This window comes from Eutrigla gurnardus, assembly GCF_963514095.1.
Source record: "Eutrigla gurnardus genome assembly, chromosome: 19".
In the NCBI taxonomy this organism is placed as follows: domain Eukaryota; kingdom Metazoa; phylum Chordata; class Actinopteri; order Perciformes; family Triglidae; genus Eutrigla; species Eutrigla gurnardus.
The window spans coordinates 2347695-2363376 of record NC_139930.1 but is presented as its reverse complement, the minus strand read 5'-3'; the positions used below and the strand labels follow the sequence as shown (position 1 = coordinate 2363376).

Below are 15682 nucleotides of genomic sequence, written 5' to 3'. Positions count from 1 at the left end.
GATTTGAAGGAAATCGTGAATCAAATCGAAATCGCAATATCTGCCAGAAAAATCGCAATTAGATCTTTTCCTAAAATCGTTCAGCCCTAGAGTGCGGGCAGAACCCAATCTGCACTCCTCCCCTCGCACCGGGGTGTTAGGTTGTGGTGATGCGATTGACTACTCACTGTCGGTGGTGACACAGCTGTCACTTGTTGGAGCTTGGCATGCTACTGGTGGAGGAAGGTGTTATTTCATCCTTGCCTCTTAGTCGAACCAGTGACAGGATCTTCTCCCTCCGGACTTGGAATGTGTTTGCATTGAATGCATCTTTGTGGTCAGGAGAACTTGGAAGGGATCCGTGTCGTGTCTTTGCTTCCAGGGTTTTCTCCTGTGATTTTTGATGATCACCCAGTCTTCAGGTGATGCTGGAATGCACTCGGTGGTGATGGAAGTGCAGCTTTCACCTGTGCATGAAGGCCATTTCCATCAACGTTGTATGATATCCAAGCCATCTTTGAGCAGATTGATGAGATGTTTTCTCCATCCATCCATCGTCTACCGCTTATCCTGTATTCAGGATTACGCCGGGCTGGAGCCGATCCAGGCTGTCATTGGGCTGAAGGGTACACCCTGGACAGGACGCCAGTCCATCACAGGGCTAACATGTAGAGACAAACAACCATTCACACTCACATTCACACCTATGGGCAATTTAGAGTCATCAATTTACCTATCCCCATCCTGCATGTCTTTGGACTGTGGGAGGAAGCTGAGCATGCAAAATATGGGAAACAGCAAGTGTTACGTCTGAGTAGGGTTTTGGTGTAGTAAACCCATTTAATTTATGCAAACGGTTGAACCGCATTTGTCCTTACAACACGTTCTGCAAAATTAAAAACATCAGAAACCTATGCCGACGGCATCACATTTAAATCGAGGTGGGAGGGGGAGATGCGTGCGCCGTACCTTGTGTTTATTTACGTCAACGTTTTGAAGATGCGTTACTAGACAAGCTCTCCTGAGAAGGGGAGAGAGTCACTGACACAGCAGAACATTCATCTGTCCAATAGAAATGCTTCAAACAACTTTTCTGGTTCTTTCTGTACTTCATACCACACTTTCTCAAAATCTCTGTCTATCCCTACGTTTACGTGCAAGGTGCAGTGTAATGACTGCTCCTGCATCCACTATGTATCACATGCTTTCTCTTTCTGTCTCTCTCTTCTCTGACTCACATTTCCACATCTCAAATGCCCCCCAGTCTGCTCTGAATGGCACAATCTTTCTCTGCTTTCTCTTGGACAGAGTTGTGTATTGAGCTGCACAAGTTATCTCCATTTTCCTCAGTTGAACCTTCAACTGTCTTAATTGATTATTACTTACACCGCAAAGTAAAGTTATTTATAAATGGTATGATCACAGCGTATTTTCACTCTCCTTTCTGTGCAGTTGGAACAAAATTGATGTCATGTAACAGTCCTTCTGGTCTATCAACTGAGTGAACGATAAGTCTAGTCTAGTCTTCTCACCGCTTTCTGTTGTCCTTTCAACTGGATTGGATCGGCAATCGGGGCTCCGCTGGAGGGCAGCTTCTCACCCCTTGGGGAGGAATACGGCCTCCTGTCCATCCGACGGAGTCCAGATCACACGTCCAATCCCATCCTCGTCGCCAAGTTTGTGGTGGAAATCAGTTTATGATCACCTGATGAGAAATAAGAATACAACTCCTAACAGCGCTTTTAGTAATTCATTCTATAAAGAGTCCAAAACAGGCTAGCAGTCGCTACAGACAGACTGTAAACAGACAAAGTCTAATAAGTCAAAGCCCTCGCAAACAGGGTGTCCAAGCGGACCGCATCACCGACATACAGCTTCAGAGCAAACTATCTGGCCAGATAGGGGCAGACTCCTTAAGAGTCTGACCCAGTCTTCAGTCTTGAGAAGGGCTTTTTATACAGTTGTTTGTGATGTGTCATCAGAAAGCATTGTTCCGTTGTTTGTGTAGACGGAGAACTTTGTCCAGAATGTGGTGTTTGAACCACTCATCAGTGTCCAGAGATCCATATTGACTTGCCAGCTGTGCTGGTGTCACAAGATGCATTTCACAACTCATGTAACACATGACATGACATAAGTGCAGAATACAGGTTACCTCATGACACACATGGAATAGTATGAGTTAAAACTACTCAAACTACTAATTACACTATAATGAACTGCTAAATGAAAAATTCCCATCACAACTACCTCTGATTTATCTCCCTATAATCATGGCAGTATGCAACCTAAGCACTAAGTGGTTTTCTCTACAGGTATTGGCCATATTTGGAGAAGATGGCAGTGAAGTTGCCTGAGCTCCAAATACTTACAGCCATGAGGCCTTTCCTCTCTGTAATGCATGCCAAGGCTCACACTGGCAAATGTGAGGTACAGTGTGCAAGTTAAGAGTTTGTGTCATAAGAAGATTGACCACATTAGTGAAATCACTTAATATGTTGTAATCATGTTACGGGCTTGTCAAAGTTCCTGTAAGGCCAGAGATATACTTGCTTTTAACTAGTGTTCACCATAGCTACCTTTTTTTGCATAGTGTCATTTTGGACAGTTCTTTTGCAGCTCCTCAGAAATAAAGATGTTGTTAAGGACACACATGCTTAAAAAGGAAGTATATCTCTGGCCTAACAGTTACAACTGGTGAGGAAACAAGTACAAAAACATGCCCGGACACTTTGGTGTAAGCAGGAGAGCAAGTAAATACAGGTATTTTATAAGCAGTGCATATATTTGTGTATATGTTTGTTTATTTTGGAGCAGGTGAAGTGGAGTGGCAGAAACCAGGATGGTGCAGGAAATACTGTTGGTGAGGAGGTGGAGCAGGTCAACAGTTTTCTCTCAAGGGCAGCTCTGACCACAAAATACATGACCAAGTCAGGTTGGTTCAAAAAAATGAAGTGGCATGCTTTGAAACGACACCAGATAATAACATTGATTTGAATGTGCATATTCTCTGTTTTGTTTTATACAGGCAGAGCTGATATGATAACAATGCTTGCAATGGAATGGAACAGCAGGAAGGTGGAGAGTCTCCACAAGACACTGGCAAAGCGATTTGTCAAAGTAAGAAGTCTACACTTTTTTAACATTTACATTTGTCATTTAATGGTTAAATGGATGGTAAATGGAATGTATTTATATAGCACAGCTTTCTAGTGTTTGTGACCATTCCAAAGCTTTACAAAGTATGTCCACATTCATCTCATTGTCACACACATTCATACACGTGAATACACTGGTGACTGAAACTACTGTACAATGTGCCAGCTCCTCATCAGAATATAATTCACATAGACAGCAATATGGGATTCAGTATCTTTCCCAAGGATACTTTGACATGTAGAATGCAAAGTATTAAGCATTTAGCAGCAGATAATTGAGTGAACATTCTTCTGACATTGTATTTTTCTGCTGAAAACATTATAAATAGACTACACAGAGAGCAGAGTTGGAAGCTGCAAATCTTCAGCATCTCCAGGAAGACCTCAACATCACACTGGATGACACAGAACAGTGGGTGGAGGATGTGAAGCAGTGGGCAGCCACTGGTAAGCAACATTGTCGCTGACAAGTCAGTTTGGTACTGTCATTCATTTGGCTTCATTTGGTTTTCAAACTCTGCCTGTTTCTATTTTTCAAGAGAATCATGGTGCTCATAGTAGCCAGGAAGAGCTCCAGAGAGAAATAGATGAGATCATCTATTCCCTCAGAAGGAAGAAGCATGATCTCTATCGACAAAATGGTATTTAGTATTGCATCACTCAACAACTAATGCTTCTTTGTTATTCTTACTAATAATACTTTTTTTAAACTAACAGACAGCAATCAAACAAGGCAACGGAAACGGAGGAGACTGGGTGAGCTCAAGAAAAAACTAAGAGAGAAGATAATCCAGTTCAACACTGTTGCTGCTGGTCAAGACACAACTGACATAGAAGCAGCATGCAGCCTGTCTGATAATGTGGTTCTGCCTTGGGAAGTGCAAAGAGATGGTAAGCAAAGTCATCATTTTGATATTGAGCTGTGAATATTGGTTTAAAATACACTGACAAAGTCCATACATGAAAACATATTGGCCGATACCGATATCAATCCAATATGATATCAGTACGAATCATACATACTTTTATTGCTTATTTTGTAGTATGGAATGTTAGAAAAGGCTTGATTAAGTGATAGAGATCAGTCAAATAGAGAACAATAGTCAGCAACAGTAGGTATGAGGAAAAACTGACCCATTCTTTTATTAACCAATGGGCACATGAACATGGAACATGCTCAAATGTTTTGATTCTGTCACATCTGTTCTCTATTCTAAAATAGTGGTGAGACTCCGTTCGAAGAGGCGACTTTTCGACCAAGTCATGCTGGTCGGGCGTATGGAAGAGGAGAAGCTCATAATTGTGAAGGAGATGACCCAGCATTATCAGTGCCTGAGAAAGGCATTAGATAATCTGGAGAACCTCCTTTATCACACTGAGGACAACATCAGGAACCACAGTATGTTCTACAAATATTCTATTTATTTATTTATTAAAAGAGGAGCATTCCCAATGACTGACATTTTTTTTTATTTTCCTTTTGAGTAGACAAAAACACAGCCTCAGAGTTGGGCATTCAAACTGCATTACATTTCCAAATGTATCTGCCTAATTTTAAATCTCATTCCTTTTCACTTTTCCCTCAAGCCCCTCCTTGGGATATGACCGAGGCCGGATACAGGGGACCGCACGCCTGTCTTTTACAGAGAAAAGACTTTCTCCAAAACAAACTGAGTGCAGTCACAGGCACCTACGCCACTGTCAACACAGAGCCCGGTTTTTTCACAATGGAGGAAGACGTGGAAAGTGAAGAGGACAGCAGTAGTGAAGATTCTGATGAAGAAATCTAGTTGGGAGGAGAGGGAGGGGTGGGGTGGTTTACAAGACTCTTGTTTTGTAAAAATCCCACGGCGGAGGAAAAAAATGTAGATTTCTTGTAGATGTTATTATCTATGTTGTAAATATATGTTGTATATTGAAGCCATGGAAAGCCATGCCTATCAAAGCTTTTGACATCCAAACTAATCAGCGCCTTGGCGGCTACATTCATTAGCTAGCCTTTCCTTCATGTTAACTTGTCTTCAGACTTCAAGCTTCATTTTGTCAACAGGTGCCTGTTCAAAAATGATATTTTTATTCTTTTGCTATTCTTCTTTAATCAGACTTGCATTTATATAGATTTGAAAATGACAATGTTTTTTAAAAAAGCATTAAAAACAAGTTTATTATAACTTAAATATAAGTTTAGTGAATGTAGGTGAACTCTGACCTATGCTGGTTCTGAGGTCAAAGCAAATGTGTTATTTCATAAGTGTTTCAAACTGGTCGCCCTTTGTCAGATTCACGACCCAGGAAGTATCTCTCAGGGTCAATAAGGTCGGTGACCCCTGGTTTACAGTGTCATTCTTTAATCTGTCTGGAGGAGAACTTTAACATCTGGAATAAATACATGTACATTTAATCCACAACTGTGTCTTTTTTGAAACCCACCTGTTTGATATAAAAGCATCTAAAGTTTGAGTTTATTTGCACATTAAAAATGGAAATAAAGCTCATAGGCTACATGATGGCCACTAAATCTGTCCAAACTACACAGAGAAGCACATCGCTCTCTTGAAGTATGTTCACAAGCAGCAACGTTAGCTAACGTTGTTAGCTAGCGTTAGCTAACGTTGTTAGCTAGCGTTAGCTTCACTAATAATCAACCTGATTGACGTGTGGGGCACAGTCTCGATAGCCACATTATATGTAAACAAACTTTAAACCACATTATTACACCAGAACAACAACAATAGATCCAAATTACGAACCCCAGAAGTTCTTTTTTCAAACGTTGATCGAACAGTTCTGTCTTTGAACGTACCCCTGTTAGTCTGCGAAACGGAGCGACAAGAATAAGTGCTAAAATAGCGCGATTAAATGTTTGTGTTAATGTATTTATTTACAAAGGCTTTCTCAAAATATAAACATATGTGACGTGGTTTGACTTTTTATGCTAAAAAATAAGCGGATAGATAATTTCTAAACCCTACGTTTAGAAACCTAACCTAACCCGGAAGAATGCTTGAAGAAAGACAGTCTGGTCACGTGGTTGCTATGTGTGTGTGTGGTGCGCCATTTTTAATGTAGTTTTAAAGTGTTTTCCCTATTATGTGACGAGATTACAAGGAAGCTTGGAGGCTCTCCAGATGTTTTTGGTAGTGGAAAACACATATTTATGGTCAGATCTGATTTTTATTATAATTAAGAGGTTTAAATCTTGTTTTTTTCTGGGTTTTGACCCATACAGTTGCGCCCCCTGTTGGATTACCCTCTGTTATGGTAGTAGAGGTCAAGACCTTTCCAAAACTGTTGACCCCATGTTTGTAACACATTTCGTTCCCGTCCTGTAAGCATTCATAAGTGTCTCATTTTCAAGGTTCAAAGGTCACTCCTGAGAAGCAGGAACCTCACACAGTTCTCATACTGATATATGTTACTCTCTAGGCCAAGACCTTTCCAATGATATTTTCATTGTTGTCCTACGTCAAAGTTAAATTTTCCATCTCGCTCCAGGCCAGCCCCTTTGAGATGGAGTTTCTCACACCCCTTTCAGGTCCAACTTGGATAAAATCAGAAGTACATCTTTTCAGGGGTATTTACTGGCCAAATGTGTTTAAGATATTGATGACTGACCTATTCACAATCATAATTATCATTTTTACCAAGTTGACATACATTTTTCTCCATCAGCAACATCATGTCTATGTAGTATGGTTTGGCCTGATCAAGGTTGAAACGTCTGTATTTTATAGCAGGGGCCATTTAAAATCTTCATCCTGACAGTCAGAGAACCTTCTTCCTCCCTCTTCAACCGCTTATCCTGGATAGGGTCGCTGGGGTAACAGGTCCAGAACCATTTCATTTCATTTATGTTTAAGAAGGAATACAGCTAGCAACTCGTATATGTTATTTCAAAATATTTTATTACATATCTATCCAGATGAGGTGATGCACTGTATAGAGCCGTCAGATCATTTCCTTCTCCTTCCTCTACCTTTTTTGCAGCCAGGAGACCACAGTGGAAATCAGTTTCTTGCACACATCACATTGTCACCTTGTTAAAATAATTGCCTTAGTCACTTTTTGGCAAAAATGAGTTTTTTGCCTAAATGGTCTCCACGTGTTGCTGCCAGCTGGTAAAATCACCTAATTCCTCAGTTGACAAGATCATAAAAATTCTTCCCCTTTTTCAGAACGGCCTGATGTCAAGAGAGTGTAGAGCAGTATTATTTAGTATAACTTGCAGTAGAGATGCCGATTCCCATCCTGCAGGTCTTTGGACTGTGGGAGGAAGCCGGAGAACCCGGAGAGAACCCACGCTTACACGGGGAGAACATGCAAACTCCACACAGAAGGAGCCAGGGCTGACCTGGGAATCGAACCCGGGACCCTCTTGCTGTGAGGCAAGAGTGCTACCCACTACACCACCGTGCAGCCCCCGATTTTAGTCAATTACTTTAATTAAAAATACTGGCGGTAAGAGTCAAACAAGACCACAGCATGGAGACCCAGGGGAGGATTGGCCATAGGGAGTACCGGGAGTTTTCCCGGTGGGCCGGTCAATAATGGGCCGGCAGTGGCTGCCTTTTTTTTTCTCGTTTTTTTTTGCTGCAGCCCAGGGAGAGAGACATGCACCGGCCCACAGAGCTCAGCTGCAGCCCACAGACACATTAGAGGCCCAGTGGCTTGTCTGTCTAAAGAATACCTGGCCCAGTGGCCCTATGATAGGCTACAGAGGCCCAGTAGTCCCACCCATTTTCCAGACCCCTACTAACCTGATTAATAGTTGCTTTTATTAACCACTATTTTATATTTTCATCAAAGCATGCCACACATTTGCAGATCTACAAGCTTAAAACTCACATGTTGCCATGTGGTGTGGTTTGACCACCTTGCTATCAGCCTGCCAATGCCATGAGTGAGTTAAATAAACAACACTCTTGAATCTTAAATCCTTTCTCCAGTATCCTTCTTAAGAGCAAATGAGCAACATACTGTGTAGTCATCATTTATGTTATTCAAGGCTCCAGAATATAAAGGGATATTATTCAGTATAGTAGTGTTATTAAGGGCTTGTGTGATTATATGTACAGTACATCAACGGGCCGAGTTGGCACAGTATCTGTGGCGGATTGTGGTGGGCCAGTCTGGACCAAAAAGTCCAGGGCCGAATTTTTGTCCCAGTCCAGGCCTGGGGAGACGTGCTAGGCAAGAAAGCACAAGGACTCAGGGGGAACATAGAGAGAGAGAGAGAGAGAGAGAGAGGCTCAGTGTGCCACTATAATCCCCCAGCAGTCTAGGCCTATAGCAGCATAACTAAGAGCTGGTCCAATGCAAACCTGAACCAGCCCCAACTATAAGCGGTGTCAAAGAGAAAGGTTTTAAGCCTACTCTTAAATGTGGGAACAGTGTCTGCCTCCCGAACCAGAACCAGAAGACGGTTCCACAGAAGAGGAACTTCATGACTGAAAGCTCTGGCCCCTGTTCTACTTTTGGAGACTTTAGGAACTACAAGTAAGCCTTTATTCTGAGAGCAAAGAGCTCTAGCAGGACAGTATGTTTAATGAAGTCGGCAGGTCTAATGATGTCCCCAGGACCAGACTCAAATCCAGGGGGGACCGAGCCTTTGTGGGGGCTGCACCAAGGCTCTGGATCAGCCTCGGGACATTAGATCTGCCCAGACCCTGGAGGTTTTTATGTCCTCATTGAAGACTCAGCTTTTCTCTCTGGCTTTTGATTCAAACTGAGCAAGACATCCTTTTATTGTATGTTTATGTGTTCTGTCTTATATTATTGCATGATGTCTACTGTTTTATTTATTGTCCAGAACAGCACTTGTCAACTGTTGGGTGTTTTAAACACGCTTTATAAATAAAGTTTGAGTTGAGTTTGAAGGCTCTGTTAGAAGTGAGGAAACAAAGTCAATGTGCCGCTCCTCTTCCTGGAATGAACCCCAGCTTGAGAACGCCTCCCTCCTCTCTCTGCTCACACACACACACACACACACACACACACACACACACACACACACACACACACACACACACACACACACTCACGCACACACGCACACACTCACACACTCACACACACACACACACACACACACACACACTCACGCACACACGCACACACTCACACACACACACACACACACACACACACACACACTCACACACTCACACACTCACACACTCACACACACTTCCTTGTTCCTCCCCTTCAGATCTACCATGTGAGGAAAGTGAAACTCAGACAGTCGTCGTCGCTGAGAGGTGAAATGGCGCAGAAAGGAGTTCAGCTGGACCGGGAGACCTTGTCTTGTTCCATCTGTCTGGATCTACTGAAGGATCCGGTGGCTCTTCACTGTGGACACAACTACTGCATGAAGTGTATTGGAAGCTTCTGGGATGAGAAGGAGATCCACAGCTGCCCTCAGTGTAGGCAGACCTTCATACCGAGGCCTGTCCTGCTGAAAAACACCATGTTGGCAGATCTGGTAGAGGAGCTGAAGAGGACTGGACTCCTAGCTGCTCCTGCTGGTCTCTGCTATGCTGGACCTGAAGATGTGGCCTGTGATTTCTGCACTGGGAGGAAACTGAAAGCCCTCAAGTCCTGTCTGGTGTGTCTGGCCTCTTTCTGTGAGAAACACCTCCAGCCTCATCATGAATCAGCAGCATTTAAGAAACACCGGCTGGTGGAGCCCTCCAACAAGCTCCAGGAGAACGTGTGCTCTCGTCATGATGAGGTGATGAAGATGTTCTGCCGTACTGATCAGCAGTCTATCTGTTATCTCTGCTCTGTGGAGGAACATAAAGGCCACGACACAGTCTCAGCTGCAGCAGAAAGGACCGAGAGGCAGAGAGAGCTGGAGGGGAGTCGACTAAACATCCAGCAGAGAATCCAGGACAGAGACAAAGATGTGAAGCTGCTCCACCAGGAGGTGGAGGCCATCAACCACTCTGCTGATAAAGCAGTGGAGGACAGTGAGGAGATGTTCACGGAGCTGATCCGTCTCATGGAGAGAAGACGCTCTGACGTGAAGCAGCAGGTCAGATCCCAGCAGGAAAGGGAAGTGAGTCGAGTCGGAGAGCTTCAGGAGAAGCTGCAGCAGGAGATCAGTGAGCTGAAGAGGAGAGACGCTGAGCTGGAGAAGCTCTCACACACAGAGGATCACAACCAGTTTCTACACGACTACCCGTCACTGTCACCACTCAGTGAGTCCACACACTCATCCAGCATCAACGCCCGTCCTCCTCGCCGCTACTTTGAGGACGTGACGGCGGCGCTGTCAGGAGTCAGAGATGGACTACAGGAAGTTCTGACACACAGATGGACAAACGTCTCACTGGCAGGGACTGAAGTGGATGTTTTACTGCCACCACCAGAACCCAAGACCAGAGCTGGATTCTTGAAATATTCATGTGAAATCACACTGGATCCAAACACAGCATTCAGATATCTGTTATTATCTGAGTGGAACCGAAAAGCAACAAGGAGTCAAAACCAGCCTTATTCTAGTCACCCAGACAGATTCACTGATTATTATCAGGTCCTGAGTAGAGAAAGTGTGACTGGACGTTGTTACTGGGAGGTGGAGTGGAGAGGACGTGAAGTTGGTGTAGCAGTCGCATACAAGAGTATCAGCAGAGCAGAAGGAGGGAATCCATGTAGGTTTGGATTAAATGATAAATCCTGGTCTTTAGATTGTTACAATAACAGTTATAACTTCTGGTACAACGGTGTTAAAACTCCCGTCTCAGGTCCTCCAGAGTAGGAGTGTTCCTGGATCACAGAGCAGGTATTCTGTCCTTCTACAGCGTCTCTGAGACCATGACTCTCCTCCACAGAGTCCAGACCACGTTCACTGAGACCCTCTATGCTGGACTTTATGTTTATGGTGGATGTAGTGGTGAGATCTGTAAACTCAACTAGACAGAAGTCATTTAAGAACTGAATGACTTCACCTTCCTCCTCCTCTCCTCCTCTCCTCCTCTCCCCCTCCTGCTCTCCCCCTCCTCCTCTGCTTAGCGATGTACTTCTATGTTCTCCTCCTCTCCTCCTCTCCTCCCCCTCCTCCTCTGCTTAGCGATGTACTTCTATGTCCTCCTCCTCTCCTCCTCTCCTCCTCCTCCTCTGCTTAGTGATGTACTTCTATGTTCTCCTCCTCTCCCCCCCTCCTCCTCTCCCCCGCTCACCTCCACCCCTCCTCTCCCCCTCCTCCTCTCCTCCTCTCACCTCCAGCCCTCCTCTCCTCCCCCTCTCACCTCCACCCCTCCTCTCCCCCTCTCACCTCCTCTCCTCCTCTCCCCCTCCTCTCTTCCTCTCCCCTCTCACCTCCTCCCCTCCTCTCCCCCTCCTCCTCTGCTTAGCGATGTACTTCTATGTTCTCCTCCTCTACTCCTCTCCCCCTCCTCCTCTGCTTAGCGATGTACTTCTATGTTCTCCTCCTCTGCTTAGCGATGTACTTCTATGTTCTCCTCCTCTTCCTCCTCCTCTCCCCCTCCTCTCCTCCTCCTCCTCTGCTTAGTGATGTACTTCTATGTTCTCCTCCTCTCCTCCTCTCCTCCTCTCCCCCTCCTCCTCTGCTTAGTGATGTACTTCTATGTTCTCCTCCTCTGCTTAGCGATGTATTTCTATGTTCTTCTCCTCCTCTCCTCCTCTCCCCCTCCTCTCCTCCTCTCCCCCTCCTCCTCTGCTTAGCGATGTACTTCTATGTTCTCCTCCTCTCCTCCTCTCCTCCTCTCCTCCTCTCCCCCTCCTCCTCTGCTTAGCGATGTACTTCTATGTTCTCCTCCTCTGCGTGGCTCTTTGGTGGAAACCAGCAGACCTCCTTAATCCCAGCTGCTTTGTTTTCTTTCTCTACGTTAGTAAAGAAATCTAGAATCCCACGTAGAAAGTGATTGTGTGATGAAATCATTGATCCTTTAACAGACTTCACTGATGAGATCTGTGGACACACTGAAGCTTTCCATGATGAATAAAGCAGCGTGAACAAAGTGCTTCCTCCTCGTCTTCATTCCAGGGTGTCATACAAAGCTGCTGGAGAAGAAGCTGAGTTCAATCCTGACAAGAACACACATATTCTTCTTCTGGTTCTGGTTCTGTTGGTTTTCATGCAGAGGAACGTTCAGAATGAGGCCGTCATGTTGGTTATCATAATAATAATAATAATAATAATAATAATAAATGGAAGTAGCAGAAAAAAAGCATCCGCACACTCAGATCTGAGCAAAAGTCCTTCTTCTAAAGGCAGCTTCCCCTCAGAGACCTTCTTCAAGTCTAGAACGGTAGCAAGACAATGTAGCAGCACAAAAGGTTCAAGGATCATCACTTGATGATGCCACGTAAAATGACGGCGCGGGGTCAGCGATGCTGAGGCACAGAGGTCACAGAGGTCACCAACTTTCTGCAGAGTCAATCACTACAGACCTCCAAACTTCATGTGGCCTTCAGATTAGCTCAAGAACAGTAGAGAGCTTCATGGATGGGTTCCATTAGGGGGGAGAATCTTTGGCTTCACAGCGATTCCATTAACGATTCAGTAGAAATGTTTATTCGATTCTGTAACTTTTAACCAAAATTCTATATCCATGAAATAAACATCAATAATACGAGTGAGACTATCTGGATTCTTCTGAAAGGTGAAAAAATAAACCACAGAATTACTTATTAAACATATTTATTCTATAAAAGTAGTCCTGCATAATATTTTATGCTGAATACAAAAATGTAATCAAACATTGCTCAGTTATTTTGAACATTTTTCAATAGACTACATGCTGGCAGGGGAGTCTTAAAAGTCTCAACACATTAATCATAATTAAGAATCACGATTCATAAGATTTAACACATTTATATGGATTATTGGTGAAGCCAAAGCGAACAGTAAAACCAGCGTACCCAAATGAACACTGTAGGAGTGTCAGGCTAGGGCATGGAGGGAGGACTCAGATGCAGGGCAGTAGCAGTAAAAAGGCTTTTATTCTTAACATAAAAAGTATAAACACAAAATCACTCCACCGGGAGGAAAAAAAACGAGGCTACAAGCAAAACTACAAAAATACCAACTTAACTTAACATGAGGTGACGTGGAACGAGACGAGGAACGTGACGTGGATCATGACGTGACGAGAGACAGGACGAACTGGCACAAGACAAGGGGAGACGCAGACTTAAATCCACAGAGGGATAACGAGCAACAGGTGACAACAATCAGGGATCAGGGATGACATCAGACCAGGGAACACATGAGGAAGGGCAAGTGACCTGAAACGAGAGGGGAGTTATTTTCAAAATAAAACAGGAAATGACAAGACAAAAACCCAAGACGAGACATTACCTCACCGGCGTGACAAGGAGTTGATCTCAGGGGCGTCAGGTTTTAAGGACAGGGGGGGCTTAGCCCCCAGAAGATGCACAGAATGTGAGCGAACGTTTGGGGTGGTGGAGTGATTATTATTAATGTATTATTTTTATTATTATTATTATCATTATTATTATTATTATTATTATTATTATTATTATTATTATTATTATTATTTTCCACTGATGACAATCATACGTGAATGTGCTCAGCTCTTGTTTCACTGTGTGCATCCATGCGTAAAGTGAGAAACACAGCTGATAATCCAGAAGGAAGTCACCCCATAAAAGGAAGTCACCCCATAAAAGGAAGTCACCCCATAAAATTCCAAGACTGCCTGCATCACAAATGACTCACCTTTCCAGTCGAGGTTTCTCCCCTCTCACTCTCTCTGCTCCTCTGCCCTGACTCTTACAGGTTTGATTATTATTAGTGTATTATTATTATTATTATTATTATTACCGTATTATCATCATCATTATTATTGTCATTATTATTATTATCCACATAATCATATGTCAATGAGCTGGTTCACGGTGTGCATCTGATGCTCCAGAAGGAAGTCACCCCAAAGATAATATGAAGAGTGCACACCTAACTCTACAAACAACCAGGACCTTCACATTGCATGTCGGACTAACTAGCTAGCTACTGTAGCAGAGTTCTTTTTGAGCTGAAATGTAACTTTTGACTGCAAAACAACAAAGGTAAGACGTGCACAGAGATATACAGCATGCATCTCATGCTGCCTCCTGTACAGGGGGCTCTCAGCTACAGAGTGTGCAAGCCAGGTTTTTTTTGTCAAACAGGGAGCATTTGGCAATGACGTGGGACTTTCTGCTGTTAGCTGGGGGGCTGCAGCTAACTTATTGTTACTATCAGCAGTGATGAATACTTACTCTCTTGAAAAAATTCCGTATATCCATCACGTCACGTTCTTCTCCTAATGCTGCTCTAGTCGGTTCTGTGTGCTCCGCTCCCGGTACACACACTGCAGGTACCCAGGTACCGAGTGCAACCTAGGTTGCAGGGAAAACGTGGACTGGGCTTCAGTGATGTGGGCGTGTTCTATATGAACAAGTGGAATGGACTGGATAACGACGCACTGACTCTGACTCTCTACCGCTTCCACTATGAAGTGAAGGGAAACTAAGATTTATGATCACATTTAAGTTCATAATAACTGGTTCATTTATTTAAACTCATATTCTGGCCAGATTGCTGTTGTCCTCAATCTTGAAGTGACTCGGTTTGTTTTACGTTCCATATATTCATAATTAAAACTCTGTATCCGATCTGACAACGTGTTCATAGAGATGTAACATTTTTAAGCAGCTACTGAACAAAACAGCTTAAACTCATACTGTACGACACCCTCCAACAAATCCTGCATTATATCAACTGCAAAATGACCAGTGCACTGAAAATCCTGTCATGAACCAAGCACACAAGGGTTTAACCCCATAAACAAAAGGTAGAGCAGGATCTTCACTTAGTGCATTACAACGTTCAATATGAAGCTCTCTGGAGCGCAGACTAAGTCCTGGATCATCCTCAGAACAAACACACGGAATTTCTTCCTCATTTGTCAGACAGAAGCTACAAAAGTATGTTGCACTGAAAGATTCAACAAAGCCGAGCAAACTATTCAAAGCAAGATTATCTGCCGTGACTTGAATTACAGAGCCAAACACTGGTTCATCAATAAATGGGAGTTGATTCCTTCAGTTTCTAAAATGTTCAAATCGTCATTAAGAGGCTTTAATATTTCTTCAAAACCGTACGTCTTTAAATCCTGGGTGTAGAAAAGAGCTGCAAGATGTCTGTTCATTAGCACAGAGTTCACCTTGGCTGGGAGGTTTTTTAAAGGAAAATAAACACAACCAAGTTTGTGGATCCCCTTCTTAGAACCCAATGCATTAGCCATTTCTAAATCCTCCTAATAAAGTAACATTTGTAGAGCATGTCTCTGTTGTGAAGAAAGAGGATGGTTTTGGAAATAAACCCCATCATTAATGTCTTTGTATGTCCCCTTTTTACAGTGTTTCTCTTGTAAGAAGCACTCTCTTGTCTCACTGTTTCTGAAAATGGATGTAGTGTACCTAAAATGGGTACATACATGAACTTGTCTGTTACAGGAACCTGACTATATGAGTTCTATGTCTACGTGTATCCACTCTCACACCAAGGACAAATT

The 15682-nt window shown here is 43.4% G+C and overlaps 2 protein-coding genes across 2 annotated transcripts in view; both read left to right on the top strand.

The window, feature by feature from the left end:
* The window catches only part of LOC311030238 (E3 ubiquitin/ISG15 ligase TRIM25-like), a 55600-nt gene that overhangs the window by 17499 nt on the left and 22419 nt on the right, over positions 1 to 15682 (top strand). The window contains exon 2 of the mRNA XM_084035891.1: positions 10714 to 10882. Coding sequence (XP_083892017.1) covers positions 10714 to 10882 — 169 coding nt within the window. The remainder of the gene's footprint in view (positions 1 to 10713; positions 10883 to 15682) is intronic.
* LOC311030260 (uncharacterized protein) lies at positions 1662 to 4002 on the top strand. The gene is made up of 5 exons (XM_084035915.1): positions 1662 to 2409; positions 2797 to 2914; positions 3008 to 3099; positions 3467 to 3584; positions 3677 to 4002. The coding sequence occupies exons 1-5, from the start codon at positions 2317 to 2319 to the stop codon at positions 3784 to 3786; spliced, it is 531 nt and encodes a 176-aa protein (XP_083892041.1). The 5' UTR covers positions 1662 to 2316; the 3' UTR covers positions 3787 to 4002.

Bases quoted from the DNA above. Each gene is read 5' to 3' on its own strand.
- LOC311030260 (XM_084035915.1), top strand. From the start codon at position 2,317: ATGGCAGTGAAGTTGCCTGAGCTCCAAATACTTACAGCCATGAGGCCT. The intron at 2,410-2,796 runs GTACAGTGTGCA...ATTTTGGAGCAG, and splicing joins CTCACACTGGCAAATGTGAG to GTGAAGTGGAGTGGCAGAAA. The intron at 3,585-3,676 runs GTAAGCAACATT...CTATTTTTCAAG, and splicing joins GAAGCAGTGGGCAGCCACTG to AGAATCATGGTGCTCATAGT.